At 49.0% G+C, this 13899-nt stretch overlaps 1 protein-coding gene across 1 annotated transcript; it reads left to right on the plus strand.

The window, feature by feature from the left end:
* Positions 1-233: 233 nt before the first annotated feature.
* Positions 234-4408, plus strand: LOC137522597 (uncharacterized). The gene is made up of 2 exons (XM_068242674.1): positions 234-310; positions 3425-4408. The coding sequence occupies exon 2, from the start codon at positions 3549-3551 to the stop codon at positions 4281-4283; it is 735 nt and encodes a 244-aa protein (XP_068098775.1). The 5' UTR covers positions 234-310; positions 3425-3548; the 3' UTR covers positions 4284-4408.
* The last annotated feature ends 9491 nt before the right edge of the window (positions 4409-13899 follow it).

Raw genomic sequence — 13899 nt, forward strand, 5'->3', positions numbered from 1 at the left:
CCCCACCCTCACCCCCACAACACCTCATCCCTGTATACCTAGCTAAACACACCACCCTGACCCCCACACCCCTGTATACCTAGCTATACAGTACACCCCCACCCTCCACAACACTCCCAAACCTCTGTAAACACACCTCCCCCATCCTCCACCCAACACCTTGTCCCACAACATACTTTACAGCTTCTTCCTTTCCATCTCCTGACAGGTTTGATACCCTTTTGGAGATGGTGAAGGATGACCTTAGGAAGAAGGATACCACGTTCAGGAGAGCAGTCACACCACAAGAACAACTACTCATCACACTGAGGTATGTAAAAACAAATTTTTTTATTGCAAAAACAACCACTTTCCAACATGGAAACATTCTTCCAACATGGAAGACAAAAAAATAACATATCTATGGTATAGCCCGGTCAGTTTTAAGGAACACCAACCACCAACTTTGTGCTGGAAGAGTTGTAGGGCATAGCTGCCCAAGTGTCTTTCGGGGACACCAGGCCCTAATAAATTGAAGTGCTTCAAAAACCTAACCACTGGCACAGGACCCTCTGAGCCATGGATGAAGGACACAGGTCAGTGAAAAGGCTAGGCCTCTCACCGACCAGTGTAGGTGTCCTTCATCCATGGTTTCAAGGGTCTTGTGCAAGTGGTTAGGAACAAGAACAAAGTGAGGAGCAAGAGGAACCGATGGCAGAGGTGCATGACTACAGGTGCAGTGCAACAGGCACAAGGTTGTGACCAAGGTAGTGTCTTTCGGGGACACCAGGCCCTAAAATTGAAGTGCTTCAAAAACCTAACCACTGGCACATGACCCTCTGAGCCATGGATGAAGGACACAGGTCAGTGAAAAGGCTAGGCCTCTCACCGACCAGTCAAGGTGTCCTTCATCCATGGCTCCAAGGGTCTTGTGCAAGTGGTTAGGAACAAGAACAAAGTGAGGAGCAAGAGGAACCGATGGCAGAGGAGCAGGACTACAGGTGCAGTGCAACAGGCACAAGGTTGTGACCCAGGTAGTGTCTTTCGGGGACACCAGGCCCTAAATTATTAGTGCTTCTAAAACCTAACCACTGGCACAGGACCCTCTGAGCCATGGATGAAGGACACAGGTCAGTGAAAAGGCTAGGCCTCTCACCGACCAGTGTAGGTGTCCTTCATCCATGGTTTCAAGGGTCTTGTGCAAGTGGTTAGGAACAAGAACAAAGTGAGGAGCAAGAGGAACCGATGGCAGAGGAGCAGGACTACAGGTGCAGTGCAACAGGCACAAGGTTGTGACCCAGGTAGTGTCTTTCGGGGACACCAGGCCCTAAATTATTAGTGCTTCTAAAACCTAACCACTGGCACAGGACCCTCTGAGCCATGGATGAAGGACACAGGTCAGTGAAAAGGCTAGGCCTCTCACCGACCAGTGAAGGTGTCCTTCACCCATGGCTCCAAGGGTCTTGTGCAAGTGATTAGGATCAACAAAGTAAGGAACAAGAGGAATCAAAGGCACAGGAGCAGGACTACAGGTGCAGTGCAACAGGCACAAGGTTGTGACCCAGGTAGTGTCTTTCGGGGACACCAGGCCCTAAATTATTAGTGCTTCTAAAACCTAACCACTGGCACAGGACCCTCTGAGCCATGGATGAAGGACACAGGTCAGTGAAAAGGCTAGGCCTCTCACCGACCAGTGAAGGTGTCCTTCACCCATGGCTCCAAGGGTCTTGTGCAAGTGATTAGGATCAACAAAGTAAGGAACAAGAGGAATCAAAGGCACAGGTGCAGGACTACAGGTGCAGTGCAACAGGCACAAGGTTGTGACCCAGGTAGTGTCTTTCGGGGACACCAGGCCCTAAAGTTCAAGTCCAGCAAAACCAAAAGTTAAAAAGCCCTGTGATGGTATCCTTCCTCCGAGGATCGGAGGTATTCAGAGGAGCATGTCCAGGAACAATTTGACTTTTTTTTTCAAATTGTATCGGCACCACTACTCGAAAAGGTGGGAGTTGCTGCCTGGAAATCTGGACTCTCTTGGGTGCTGGTCGTGGATGAGCTGGACCCTGACAGCGGTGGCCCATATTGACTGCCTCTGTAGCCGGTGTACATCTGTGATGATTGCCAGGTGGGCACCGCTGTTGGTTGTGGGGGTCTAAAAATTGGTGGTTGCAATAATGGCGTGTCCATGTGCTGTTTAATCACCTCCAGCAAATTGGAATGGCACGCCATCAGGTTTTGGGAAGGCACCTTTTCCAGATATGGTATTAGAGACATCACAGTGTGAAAACACGGGTGTGCCTGCAATTTCAGTAGTTCCTTGCTTTGTTGATGCATTTGCTGCATCATGTTCTGCAGCTGGCCCACCGACTGATGATGCTGCGCACGCAGTTGGTCGATTTCTCCTCTGTGCATCTCATGCATCATTTTAAGCTCGTCCCTGTAGTGCCCATGTACAGCGTCGAGCTCACATTGCAGTGAAGTGATGTGGGACTTGTACTGCTCCATGATATGGCCCCTGTCCTCATCTTGCAACTGCCGGGTTATGAGAGTTTGGTGGCTCTGAAGAATCCCAAAAAGTCCGGAGACAGCCCCGGACATCTCGGACTCTGTCTCTCTCCTTGTTGGGGGGAGGGTACCTCGACGCCTCACTGGTGTGGTGGTCCTCACTGGTGGTGTGGCAGCATCTTCCCGTCCTCTGGCCTGTGTCGGGGTTGCCCTGCGCGCTGGTTGTGCTGCAGTCTCTCGGTGCTCCTCACTTTGTTCTTGTTCCCCTGGAGCTTCCATAGCGGTCGATTGTGGAGGTTCAGCTTCTTCCACACTCGGTCCTGCAACCTCAACATCCAAGCTCTCTTCTGCCAAGTCATCATCAAAGGAGAGAGTTGGGATTAAGGACTCCCTCCTCCTACTCCTCTCCTCGGGGCAATAGGTTACATCGGCGACGTCATCATCCACCAAGCTCTCCTCACTGCTGAACCGTGCCTCCTGGGTCGGTTCCTCTTGCTCCAAATTGTCTTCAGTCCTGTAGATAAAAACAATATTTATTGGTGTGCCAAACAGCATGTGGCGTCAATTCACAGAGCTAGCAAACACTAGCAATCACTTTATCAACCGTTTCTACCCAACATTTGATAAAGCTTGTGAGAAAAGTTCGCTAGCCATGGGAATTGAGGCCATAGCAATACATGGCCGAAGTCATGGTAAATGAGCTCTCAGTTCCTGCCCACAGTAGTGGTACTTACAGTCTAGGTTCCAGGCTTGCATTGATGAAAGACAATTGCTTGGCAAATTGGTAGTCTTTTTGTCGCCTTCCCCCGCCACTGCCACTTCGTTCGGCAAGTTTTTTCTTCCGTAGCCATTTCACGTATGCATCCCGTATATTACGCCACCTTGTCTTGAACCTTTCTCCTGTAACGACATGAAAAATTGATTTCGATTATTTCTCTTGTAGGTACATCGCAACTGGACAAACATATACATCGCTACATGTCACATTTCGTATTGGGAAGAGCACGGTGGCAGGCATCGTCGTGAGGACTTCGAGGATCCTTTGGACGCGACTGAGGGCCAGATACATGCCTGTGCCGGACACCACGAAATGGGAGGAGATCGCCCAGGGCTTCTGGACCGAGTGCAAGTTTCCTAATTGTGTTGGCGCACTGGATGGGAAACACATCCGGATTCAGAAACCCTTGGGGAGTGGCAGCCATTATTTCAACTATAAAAAATACTTCAGCATTGTTCTAATGGCAGTGGCAGATGCGGACTACAAGTTTGTGTACGTGGATGTGGGGTCGTACGGTAGTTCCAATGACTCTGGAATTTTCCAGCGTACGACCCTTTGCCGGCTGATGGAGGAAGGCAGACTGCGTCTCCCCCGTGACAGACCCTGGCCTGGGACAAGGGCACCGGCCTACCCCTATGTGTTTGTGGGGGACGAGGCCTTCGCCCTGTCCGACCATGTAATGCGTCCGTACCCAGACAGGGGACTTGATGCCAGCCAGCTACACTTCAATGCTCGGTTGAGCCGTGCAAGGAGAATGGTGGAGTGCACATTTGGGATCCTGGTGTCAAAGTGGAGGGTGTTCCACACGCCCATGCTGCTGAAACCGGCAAACGCAGTTGTCGTGGTGAAGGCAGCATGCATCCTCCACAACTTTGTGCGGCAGGAGGAAAGAGAGACTCCGGAACCCCCGAATGTGCTTCCACTAATGCCCCTGCGGAGGTATGCAACCAGGCCAAGGGTAGTGTCACTGCGGAACAGGGACCAACTGAGACTTTATTTTACCACACCACCAGGACGAGGGTGAATGTTTGGTTTTTAATATGTTTTGTTGAAATGTGTTTATTTTGGAGTTTCAAGTTTTTGAGTGATTTTAAATGTATAATTTTTACAATAAATTGATGTATAATAATTGGTCATTGTGTATGTTTTATGTGCACAGGTGGGGTACATCGCAGGTGGGTGGGATACATCACAGGTGGGTGGGATACATCACAGGTGGGGTACAGGTGGGTGGGATACATCACAGGTGGGGTACAGGTGGGTGGGATACATCACAGGTGGGTGGGATACATCACAGGTGGGATACATCACAGGTGGGGTACAGGTGGGTGGGATACATCACAGGTGGGGTACAGGTGGGTGGGATACATCACAGGTGGGTGGGATACATCACAGGTGGGATACATCACAGGTGGGGTACAGGTGGGTGGGATACATCACAGGTGGGGTACTGGTGGGTGGGATACATCACAGGTGGGATACATCACAGGTGGGGTACAGGTGGGTGTGATACATCACAGGTGGGTGGGATACAGCACAGGTGGGGTACAGGTGGGTGGGATACATCACAGGTGGGATACATCACAGGTGGGGTAGAGGTGGGTGGGATACATCACAGGTGGGGTAGAGGTGGGTGGGATACATCACAGGTGGGGTACAGGTGGGTGGGATACATCACAGGTGGGTGGGATACATCACAGGTGGGATACATCACAGGTGGGGTACAGGTGGGTGGGATACATCACAGGTGGGGTACTGGTGGGTGGGATACATCACAGGTGGGATACATCACAGGTGGGGTACAGGTGGGTGTGATACATCACAGGTGGGTGGGATACAGCACAGGTGGGGTACAGGTGGGTGGGATACATCACAGGTGGGATACATCACAGGTGGGGTAGAGGTGGGTGGGATACATCACAGGTGGGGTACAGGTGGGTGGGATACATCACAGGTGGGGTACAGGTGGGTGGGATACATCACAGGTGGGTGGGATACAGCACAGGTGGGGTACATCACAGGTGGGGTACAGGTGGGTGGGATACATCACAGGTGGGGTACAGGTGGGTGGGGAACAGGTGGGTGGGCAACACGTGGGTGACACAAATCCATAGCAAAAGTGGAATACATCACAAGCTAAACCACAAGCCCCCCCCAAAAACTTCTAGTCAACATACCCTCTGTGCCTTGCTGTCTCTTGCTCAAGTTCTCAAAGTCCTCCACATACAGCTTGGCAATTTTTTTCCACAGGCCTCTGCATTTTTTGATGTTGCTGTGGTCCGCATCCCCCTTGTCCCACAGGGCTGGTACCTGCTGCACCTGTAGGATGAGGTCTTCTGATGTGTAGGGCCTCACCCCCTCGCTATCAGACAGATCCTGCTCCATATTGCTGCCAAAGAGCTCCAGCATGAAGTCACTGCTGCTCCACTCTGTGAACGCTGGTGCCATGTGGTCCCCATCCAAAATGGCCACCATACCATAGAGTCAGCATAGGAAGTGTGGTACAACATCCGGTTTTTATAGCCAGTGTGTTGTGCGCTCTCCGGTTCTCATTGGTTTCCATTGGCCGGATGCAACATTCCGGCTCCGGTCCGGATACGTCAGCCGGACCAGCCGGACCAAAAAATAGCGCATGTTGGAACGGACGCCGGAGTCCGGATCCGGTCCGGCTCCGGCACGGCTCCGGCACGGCGATTCCGGATAGCAGCCGCTAATGTGAACCGGGCCTAATTCAAAACGACAACATGGGTAAAGGCATTAAAACAAAGACGAATGAGACTAAAATACTAGCCTATGCGGACGATTTATTATTAATCTTGACCAAACCGATTCAATCCATCGCCAGGTGTGAGGAACTTTTTGAGGTTTTCTCTTTGCACTCTAACTTTAAGATTAATCATGCTAAAACTACAATCCTGAATTAAGGCTGTTCCTGTGACACTGCACAAACTATTAAATTAAATAGTAATTATAGATGGAACGACTATGCAATTAAATACCTTGGTATTACCCTCACTAGAGACCCTAATGAACTTTTCAAGGCCAATTTTTCCAAGTTGGATAAAGAGTGCAAGGGGAAATTCCAGTCATGGGAACGCCCATGTTTTAATGCACTTGGGAGGATAAGCATTATTAAAATGCTAGTTTTACCTAAGCTTATTTTTCTCTTGCAGAGTCTGCCAGTGGCTATCCCCAATTCATGGTTCCTAAACTGGCATAACATTTTCCAAAATTTTATATGGAGTAAATCCCGACGCAGAATTTGCTACGAACTTATTTCAAGGTGGAAAGAGGAGGGAGGTTTAGCTGCACCAAACATTATGAATTACTATAGGAGTACACATCTGGCAAGGGTTTTGGACTGGAAGAATCCAATCAGTAGAAGAAGGCACTCCACAGGCTCCAAACTTGCGTTTGACTTGTTTATTGAGCAACAGCACACACTACATGTTACGGGTACACTGACTCTTCATCGGGTGTCTGTGTTTTGGACTGGAAGATAGAGTCTTCCCCCAATGGATTAGGTAAAATTTGGACTACCTTAGAAAGGGATGAATGTGACCTAGATTTAATCTTTTCATGGATTCCAAAAAACATCTATAAAGTCTACTCTACTATAGATCATCCCTTGATAAAACCAACAGTTAAAACTCTCTTTTGGTTCGTCACAAAGTGGTACAAAGATACCGGCACATCCCCTCTGACCACCCTAAGAGGAAAATCCAGATTTTATGCCTGGTTTGGTGGGGTCCTGGTTTTCCAAAAATAAGATAAGTCCCAAAACGCGCATTATCAATCTTGGGGGCAACCACGCATTGTGGATACCTAGCTTATTTTGCAATTATGGACAAAATGAAACTTGGGGTCTAACCCAAGCAAGAAGCTTTATACATAAATTAAATTCTAAATTTCAAAACTCAGGATACAGGATTGCAACTTATCCAGTACAAGACCATTGCTAGATGGTACATTACTCCGGAACGTACCCAAAAATTTTCTAGACAAACAGAAGTTTGCTGGAGATGTAGGCAGGAAGACGGGTGCGTATTGCACATGTGGTGGACTTGCCCCATAATTAAGCCCTTTTGGGTAAGTATAACGTGCTTTAGTAGAGACCTGCTAGAAGAAGACTTCGAACTTTCCGCAATCGAAGCTATTTTCGGTATTTCTGACACAGACGACAGCAAAGGGAGTATATTAATTAAAGAACTAGGAACAAAGGTTGCAAAAAGAATGATAGTAGAAAAATGGAAAGATTCAACCCCTTCTCTTTTGAATGACTGGATCAGTAGAATGGATTCATTGTGTGGCGGTGACGCCCCTTATGGCACAGAAGGTGAGATACTCGACTTAGATTGCACCCAGCGCAGTGGCGTACCTAGGGCATTTGACACCCGGTGCTAGGTATTGAAAGACACCCCCCACCCACGGTCCGCCACCTGCGGCGCGCAAAGCGCGCCGCGGCGAAAAAATGGGCGTGGCTATGACCGGATGGGGCAGAGCTAATTTAAAAGTGCACCCAAGTTTTAGTCAACCTTTCTCCAGAAAATTCACATCATTGCGCAGCTTTTCTCCAGAAAATACACAAAATGTCAGAAGCTTTCAACATAAAATACACGTAATGCGAGAACATTTCACCAGACATTACACGTTATGTGAGCAGATTTCACAAGAAAATACATTCAATCATGTCGGCAGATTTGACCAGAAAAAAATCATTCAATCTTGCGGTAGATTTGACCAGAACATACACAATGTCAGCACCAGATTTCACCACAAAATACACAATATCGGTAGTTAAACTGACCACAAAATACACAATGACGGTAGTTAAACTGACCACAAAATACACGACGGTAGTTAAACTGACCACAAAATACACAATGACGGTAGTTAAACTGACCACAAAATACACAATGACGGTAGTTAAACTGACCACAAAATACACAATGTCGGCAGTTAATCTGACCACAAAATACACAATGTCGGTAGCAGATCTGACCACAAAATACACAATATCGGTAGCAGATTTGAGTGTTGGCAAGCTGATAGCCTGGTGGGTAGGTGGTTAAGGGTGAGCAGCCTGATTGCCTAGTGGGTAGGTGGGCAGCCTGCTGGGTAGCAGTGGTGGGTAGGGGGGCAGCAGTGGTGGGTAGGTGGGCAGCCTGCTGAGTAGCCTGGTGGGTAGGTGGGCAGCAGTGGTGGGTAGGTGGGTAGCATGGTGGGTAGCCTGGTGGGTAGGGGGGCAGCAGTGGTGGGTAGGTGGGCAGCCTGCTGGGTAGCAGTGGGCGTCTAGTGAAAAATGGCGCCGGCCAAAAAATGGCGCCACCTTCTGCCCGATATATGTTTAAAACGATATTTATCGTTTCAAAGGTTAAAATAGTGCAGAACGAAATTTATCGTTTTAAAACTGTTTTTTTTTTTTTTTTTTGTCCTGCCTGAACGGTATTTATCGTTTTAACCCCTGCTTTGCTGCCGTTTTGAAAATATCTGCCCGCCGGCTTTAATGTTTAATAGCAAAGCCCCCTTAAAAGCTAAAAACACCAAATTTGCAGGGAATGTTAAGAAGAAAATTGTGAACAAGAGGAAAAAAATTTTTTTCAAAAAGACCTTATAGTTTTTGAGAAAATCGATGTTAAAGTTTCAAAGGAAAAATGTAAACATTTAAAAACCCGCCGACTTTAACGGTTAATAGCAAAGCCTGCTTAAAGTTTAGGAACACCAAATTCCCAGGGTATATTAAGGGGATCAGTGGGAATAAGAGGAAAAAATTTTTTTTCAAAAAGACCTTATAGTTTTTGAGAAAATCGATTTTTAAGTTTCAAGGGCGAAAATGTCTTTTAAATGCGGAAAATGTCAGTTTTTTTTGCACAGGTAACAATAGTGTATTATTTTCATAGATTCCCCCAAGTGGGAAGAGTTTTACTTACTTCGTTCTGAGTGTGGGAAATATAAAAAAAAAACGACGTGGGGTCCCCCTTCCCAGACCTCTTTAACCCCTTGTCCCCCATGCAGGCTGGGATAGCCAGAATGCGGAGCACCGGCCGCGTGGGGCTCCGCACCCTGACTATACCAGCCCGCATGGTCCATGGATTGGGGGGTCTCGGAAGGGGAGGGGCAGCCAAGCTTTCCCCTCCCCCTCCGAGCCCTTGTCCAATCCAAGGACAAGGGGCTCTTCTCCACCTCCGATGGGCGGTGGAGGTGGAGGCCGCGATTTCCTGGGGGGGAGGTTCATGGTGGAATCTGGGAGTCCCCTTTAAAAAGGGGTCCCCCAGATGCCCACCCCCCCTCCCAGGAGAAATGAGTATAGAGGTACTTGTACCCCTTACCCATTTCCTTTAAGAGTTAAAAGTAAATAAACACACAGACACTTTGAAAAAGTATTTTAATTGAACAAAAAACATAACCACGAAAAAAGTCCTTTAATATTCTTAATTAACCATTAATACTTACCTGTCCCTTTAAATAAATGATCCCTCGCAATATCCTCGGAAATGTTCTATCAGTTACAATGTAACAAAGTTATTACAATGTAACAACTTTGTTACATTGTAACTACGCCGCACCCGACGTCACTCGCCGCCACCGCCGCGTCTGCGCTGACCCGACAGAGCTCTGAGCTATATAGCTCAGAGCTCTCTAAGCATCTTTGTATTTGGGCTCCAAGGAGCCCCATTGGTCCTTAGCAGACCAATGGGGTTCCTTTAAATCAGAAGGAACCCCATTGGTCTGCTAAGGACCAATGGGGCTCCTTGGAGCCCAAATACAAAGATGCTTACAGAGCTCTGAGCTATATAGCTCAGAGCTCTGTCGGGTCCGTGCGGGACGCTAAGTCCCCGCCCTCTCCCGCTGTCCACCCCGCCCACATCTGTCACCCACATGTCACCCACATGTGGGCGACATGTGGGTGACATGTGGAAGAGGCGGGGAGGACAGCGGGAGGCGGCGGGGACTTAGCGTCCCGCACGGACCCGACAGAGCTCTGAGCTATATAGCTCAGAGCTCTGTAAGCATCTTTGTATTTGGGCTCCAAGGAGCCCCATTGGTCCTTAGCAGACCAATGGGGTTCCTTCTGATTTAAAGGAACCCCATTGGTCTGCTAAGGACCAATGGGGCTCCTTGGAGCCCAAATACAAAGATGCTTAGAGAGCTCTGAGCTATATAGCTCAGAGCTCTGTCGGGTCAGCGCAGACGCGGCGGTGGCGGCGAGTGACGTCGGGTGCGGTGTAGTTACAATGTAACAAAGTTGTTACATTGTAATAACTTTGTTACATTGTAACTGATAGAACATTTCCGAGGATATTGCGAGGGATCATTTATTTAAAGGGACAGGTAAGTATTAATGGTTAATTAAGAATATTAAAGGACTTTTTTCGTGGTTATGTTTTTTGTTCAATTAAAATACTTTTTCAAAGTGTCTGTGTGTTTATTTACTTTTAACTCTTAAAGGAAATGGGTAAGGGGTACAAGTACCTCTATACTCATTTCTCCTGGGAGGGGGGGTGGGCATCTGGGGGACCCCTTTTTAAAGGGGACTCCCAGATTCCACCATGAACCTCCCCCCCAGGAAATCGCGGCCTCCACCTCCACCGCCCATCGGAGGTGGAGAAGAGCCCCTTGTCCTTGGATTGGACAAGGGCTCGGAGGGGGAGGGGAAAGCTTGGCTGCCCCTCCCCTTCCGAGACCCCCCAATCCATGGACCATGCGGGCTGGTATAGTCAGGGTGCGGAGCCCCACGCGGCCGGTGCTCCGCATTCTGGCTATCCCAGCCTGCATGGGAGACAAGGGGTTACAGAGGCTCGGGAGGGGGGACCCCACGTCGTTTTTTTTTTTAATTTATTTCCCACACTCAGAAGATTTAAAAAAAAAATTGATAGCAAATTTAAAAAAAAAAATGAGGTGGGGTCCCCCCCTCCCGAGCCTCTGTAACCCCTTGTCCCCCATGCAGGCTGGGATAGCCAGAATGCGGAGCCCCGGCCGACTGGGGCTTCGCACCCTGAGCTATACCAGCCCGCATGGTCCATGGTATGGGGGGGCTCCGGGGGGGAGGGGCGGCCAAGCCTCCCCCTCCCCCCCGGAGCCCCTTGTCCAATCCATGGACAAGGGGCTCTTCCCCGCCTCCCTTGCCCCAGGTGGAGGCGGGGGCGACGACTCCCTGGGGGGGGGTTCATGGTGGCATCTGGGAGTCCCCTTTAAGAAGGGGACCCCCAGATGCCCACCCCCCTCCCAGGAGAAATGAGTATAGGGGTACAAAGCACCCCTTACCCATTTCCACAAAGGGTTAAATGAAATAAAAACGCAACAACGAAAAAAGTCCTTTAATGTTCTAAATTAACCACAAATACTTACCTGTACCTTTAAGAAAAAATCCCACGCCAATCAGGTCCCACGACAGTATCCTCTATCTTGCGATCTTCTGATACATCTTGATTGAAGATCTCCGCCGCCCCGACGCCACACACGCCGCCTCCGCCGCACTGCTCTCAGCTATACTAAGTATAGCTGAGAGTTGCGTCTATGCGTCTATACAGACGCATTAGCGCTGGCTGCAGCTGCCCTCCCTGCCTCCCCCCACCTGTCACCCTCACCCATGCTGGCACCCATGGGTGCATTGGGTGCCAGCATGGGTGAGGGTGACAGGTGGGGGGAGGCAGGGAGGGCAGCTGCAGCCAGCGCTAATGCGTCTATATAGATGCATAGACGCAACTCTCAGCTATACTAAGTATAGCTGAGAACAAGAAGCATCTTTAAATTTTGGCTCCAAGGCTCCCCATTGGTTCCTTATCGACCAATGGGGATCCTCCTGATCCCCATTGGTCTGTTAAGGAACCAATGGGGACCATTGGAGCTAAAATTTAAAGATGCTTTTTGCTCTTAGCTATACTTAGTATAGCTGAGAGCAGTTCGGCGGAGGCGGCGTGTGTGGCGTCGGGGCGGCGGAGATCTTCAATCAAGATGTATCAGAAGATCGCAAGATGGAGGATACTGTCGTGGGACCTAATTGACGTGGGATTTTTTTCTTGAAGGTACAGGTAAGTATTTCTGGTTAATTTAGAACATTAAAGGACTTTTCTCGTTGTTGTGTTTTTATTTCATTTAACCCTTTATGGAAATGGGTAAGGGGTACTCCTGCACCCCTATACTCATTTCTCCTGGGAGGGGGGCAGGCATCTGGGTTCCCCTTCTTAAAGGGGACTCCCAGATGCCACCATGAACCCCCCCCCAGGGAGTCGTCGCCCCCGCCTCCACCTGGGGCAAGGGAGGCGGGGAAGAGCCCCTTGTCCATGGATTGGACAAGGGGCTCCGGGGGGGAGGGGGAGGCTTGGCCGCCCCTCCCCCCCGGAGCCCCCCCATACCATGGACCATGCGGGCTGGTATAGCTCAGGGTGCGAAGCCCCAGTCGGCTGGGGCTCCGCATTCTGGCTATCCCAGCCTGCATGGGGGACAAGGGGTTACAGAGGCTCGGGAGGGGGGACCCCACGTCATTTTTTTCAAAACTTTTCCCACACTCTGAACATAACCCAAAAAATTTAATTTAAAAAAAAAATAAATACAATTTTTCAATTTTTTTTTTTAAATATTGTTTCCCAGTATCTTTTTAACATATCCTGCAAATTTGGTGTTGCTAGGATTTAAGGGGACTTTGCTATTAACTGCTAAAGTCGGCGGAAAAAGTTTCCACGGAAAAATGTCAGTACGCGATTTAAATAGATACATTCCCTTTGAAGATTTAAACTCGATTTTCTCAAAAACTATAAGGTCTTTTTGAACAATTTTTTTTCTTCGTGTTCCCACTATTTTTCTTAACATTCCCTACACATTTGGTGTTTCTGGCATTTAAAGGGGCTTTGCTATTAACCGCTAAAGTCGGCGGGCGTTTAATTTTCCCACGGTCAGAAGAAGAATATTCAAAATCGATTTTCTCAAAAACTATAAGGTCTTTTTGAAAAAAAAATTTTTCCTCTTGTTCACAATTTTCTTCTTAACATTCCCTGCAAATTTGGTGTTTTTAGCTTTTAAGGGGGCTTCGCTATTAAACATTAAAGCCGGCGGGCAGATATTTTCCAAACGGCAGCAAAGCAGGGGTTAAAACGATAAATATAGTTCAGGCAGGACAAAAAAAAAGTTTTAAAACGATAAATTTCGTTTTTAAAGCCGGCGCCATTTTTTAGCTGTCAAAAAACGAAAAATAACTAGTGATAATGGTTCTCTATGGGGCGCCGTTTTTTAACTACGATAACTGGCGGCATTTTTAACGGACCCGAGCAGTGGTGGGTAGGTGGGCAGCCTGCTGGGTAGCAGTGGTGGGTAGGTGGGCAGCAGTGGTGGGTAGGTGGGCAGCCTGCTGGGTAGCCTGGTGGGTAGGTGGGCAGCCTGCTGGGTAGCAGTGGTGGGTAGGTGGGCAGCAGTGGTGGGTAGGTGGGCAGCCTGCTGGGTAGCCTGGTGGGCAGGTGGGCAGCCTGCTGGGCAGCAGTGGTGGGTAGGTGGGCAGCAGTGGTGGGTAGGTGGGCAGCAGTGGTGCGTAGGTGGGTAGCAGTGGTGGGTAGGTGGGCAGCAGTGGTGAGTAGCCTGGTGGGTAGATGGGCAGCCTGCTGGGTAGCCTGGTGGGTAGGAGGGCAGCAGTGGTGGGTAGGTGGGCT

This window comes from Hyperolius riggenbachi, chromosome 6, assembly GCF_040937935.1.
Source record: "Hyperolius riggenbachi isolate aHypRig1 chromosome 6, aHypRig1.pri, whole genome shotgun sequence".
NCBI lineage: Eukaryota > Metazoa > Chordata > Amphibia > Anura > Hyperoliidae > Hyperolius > Hyperolius riggenbachi.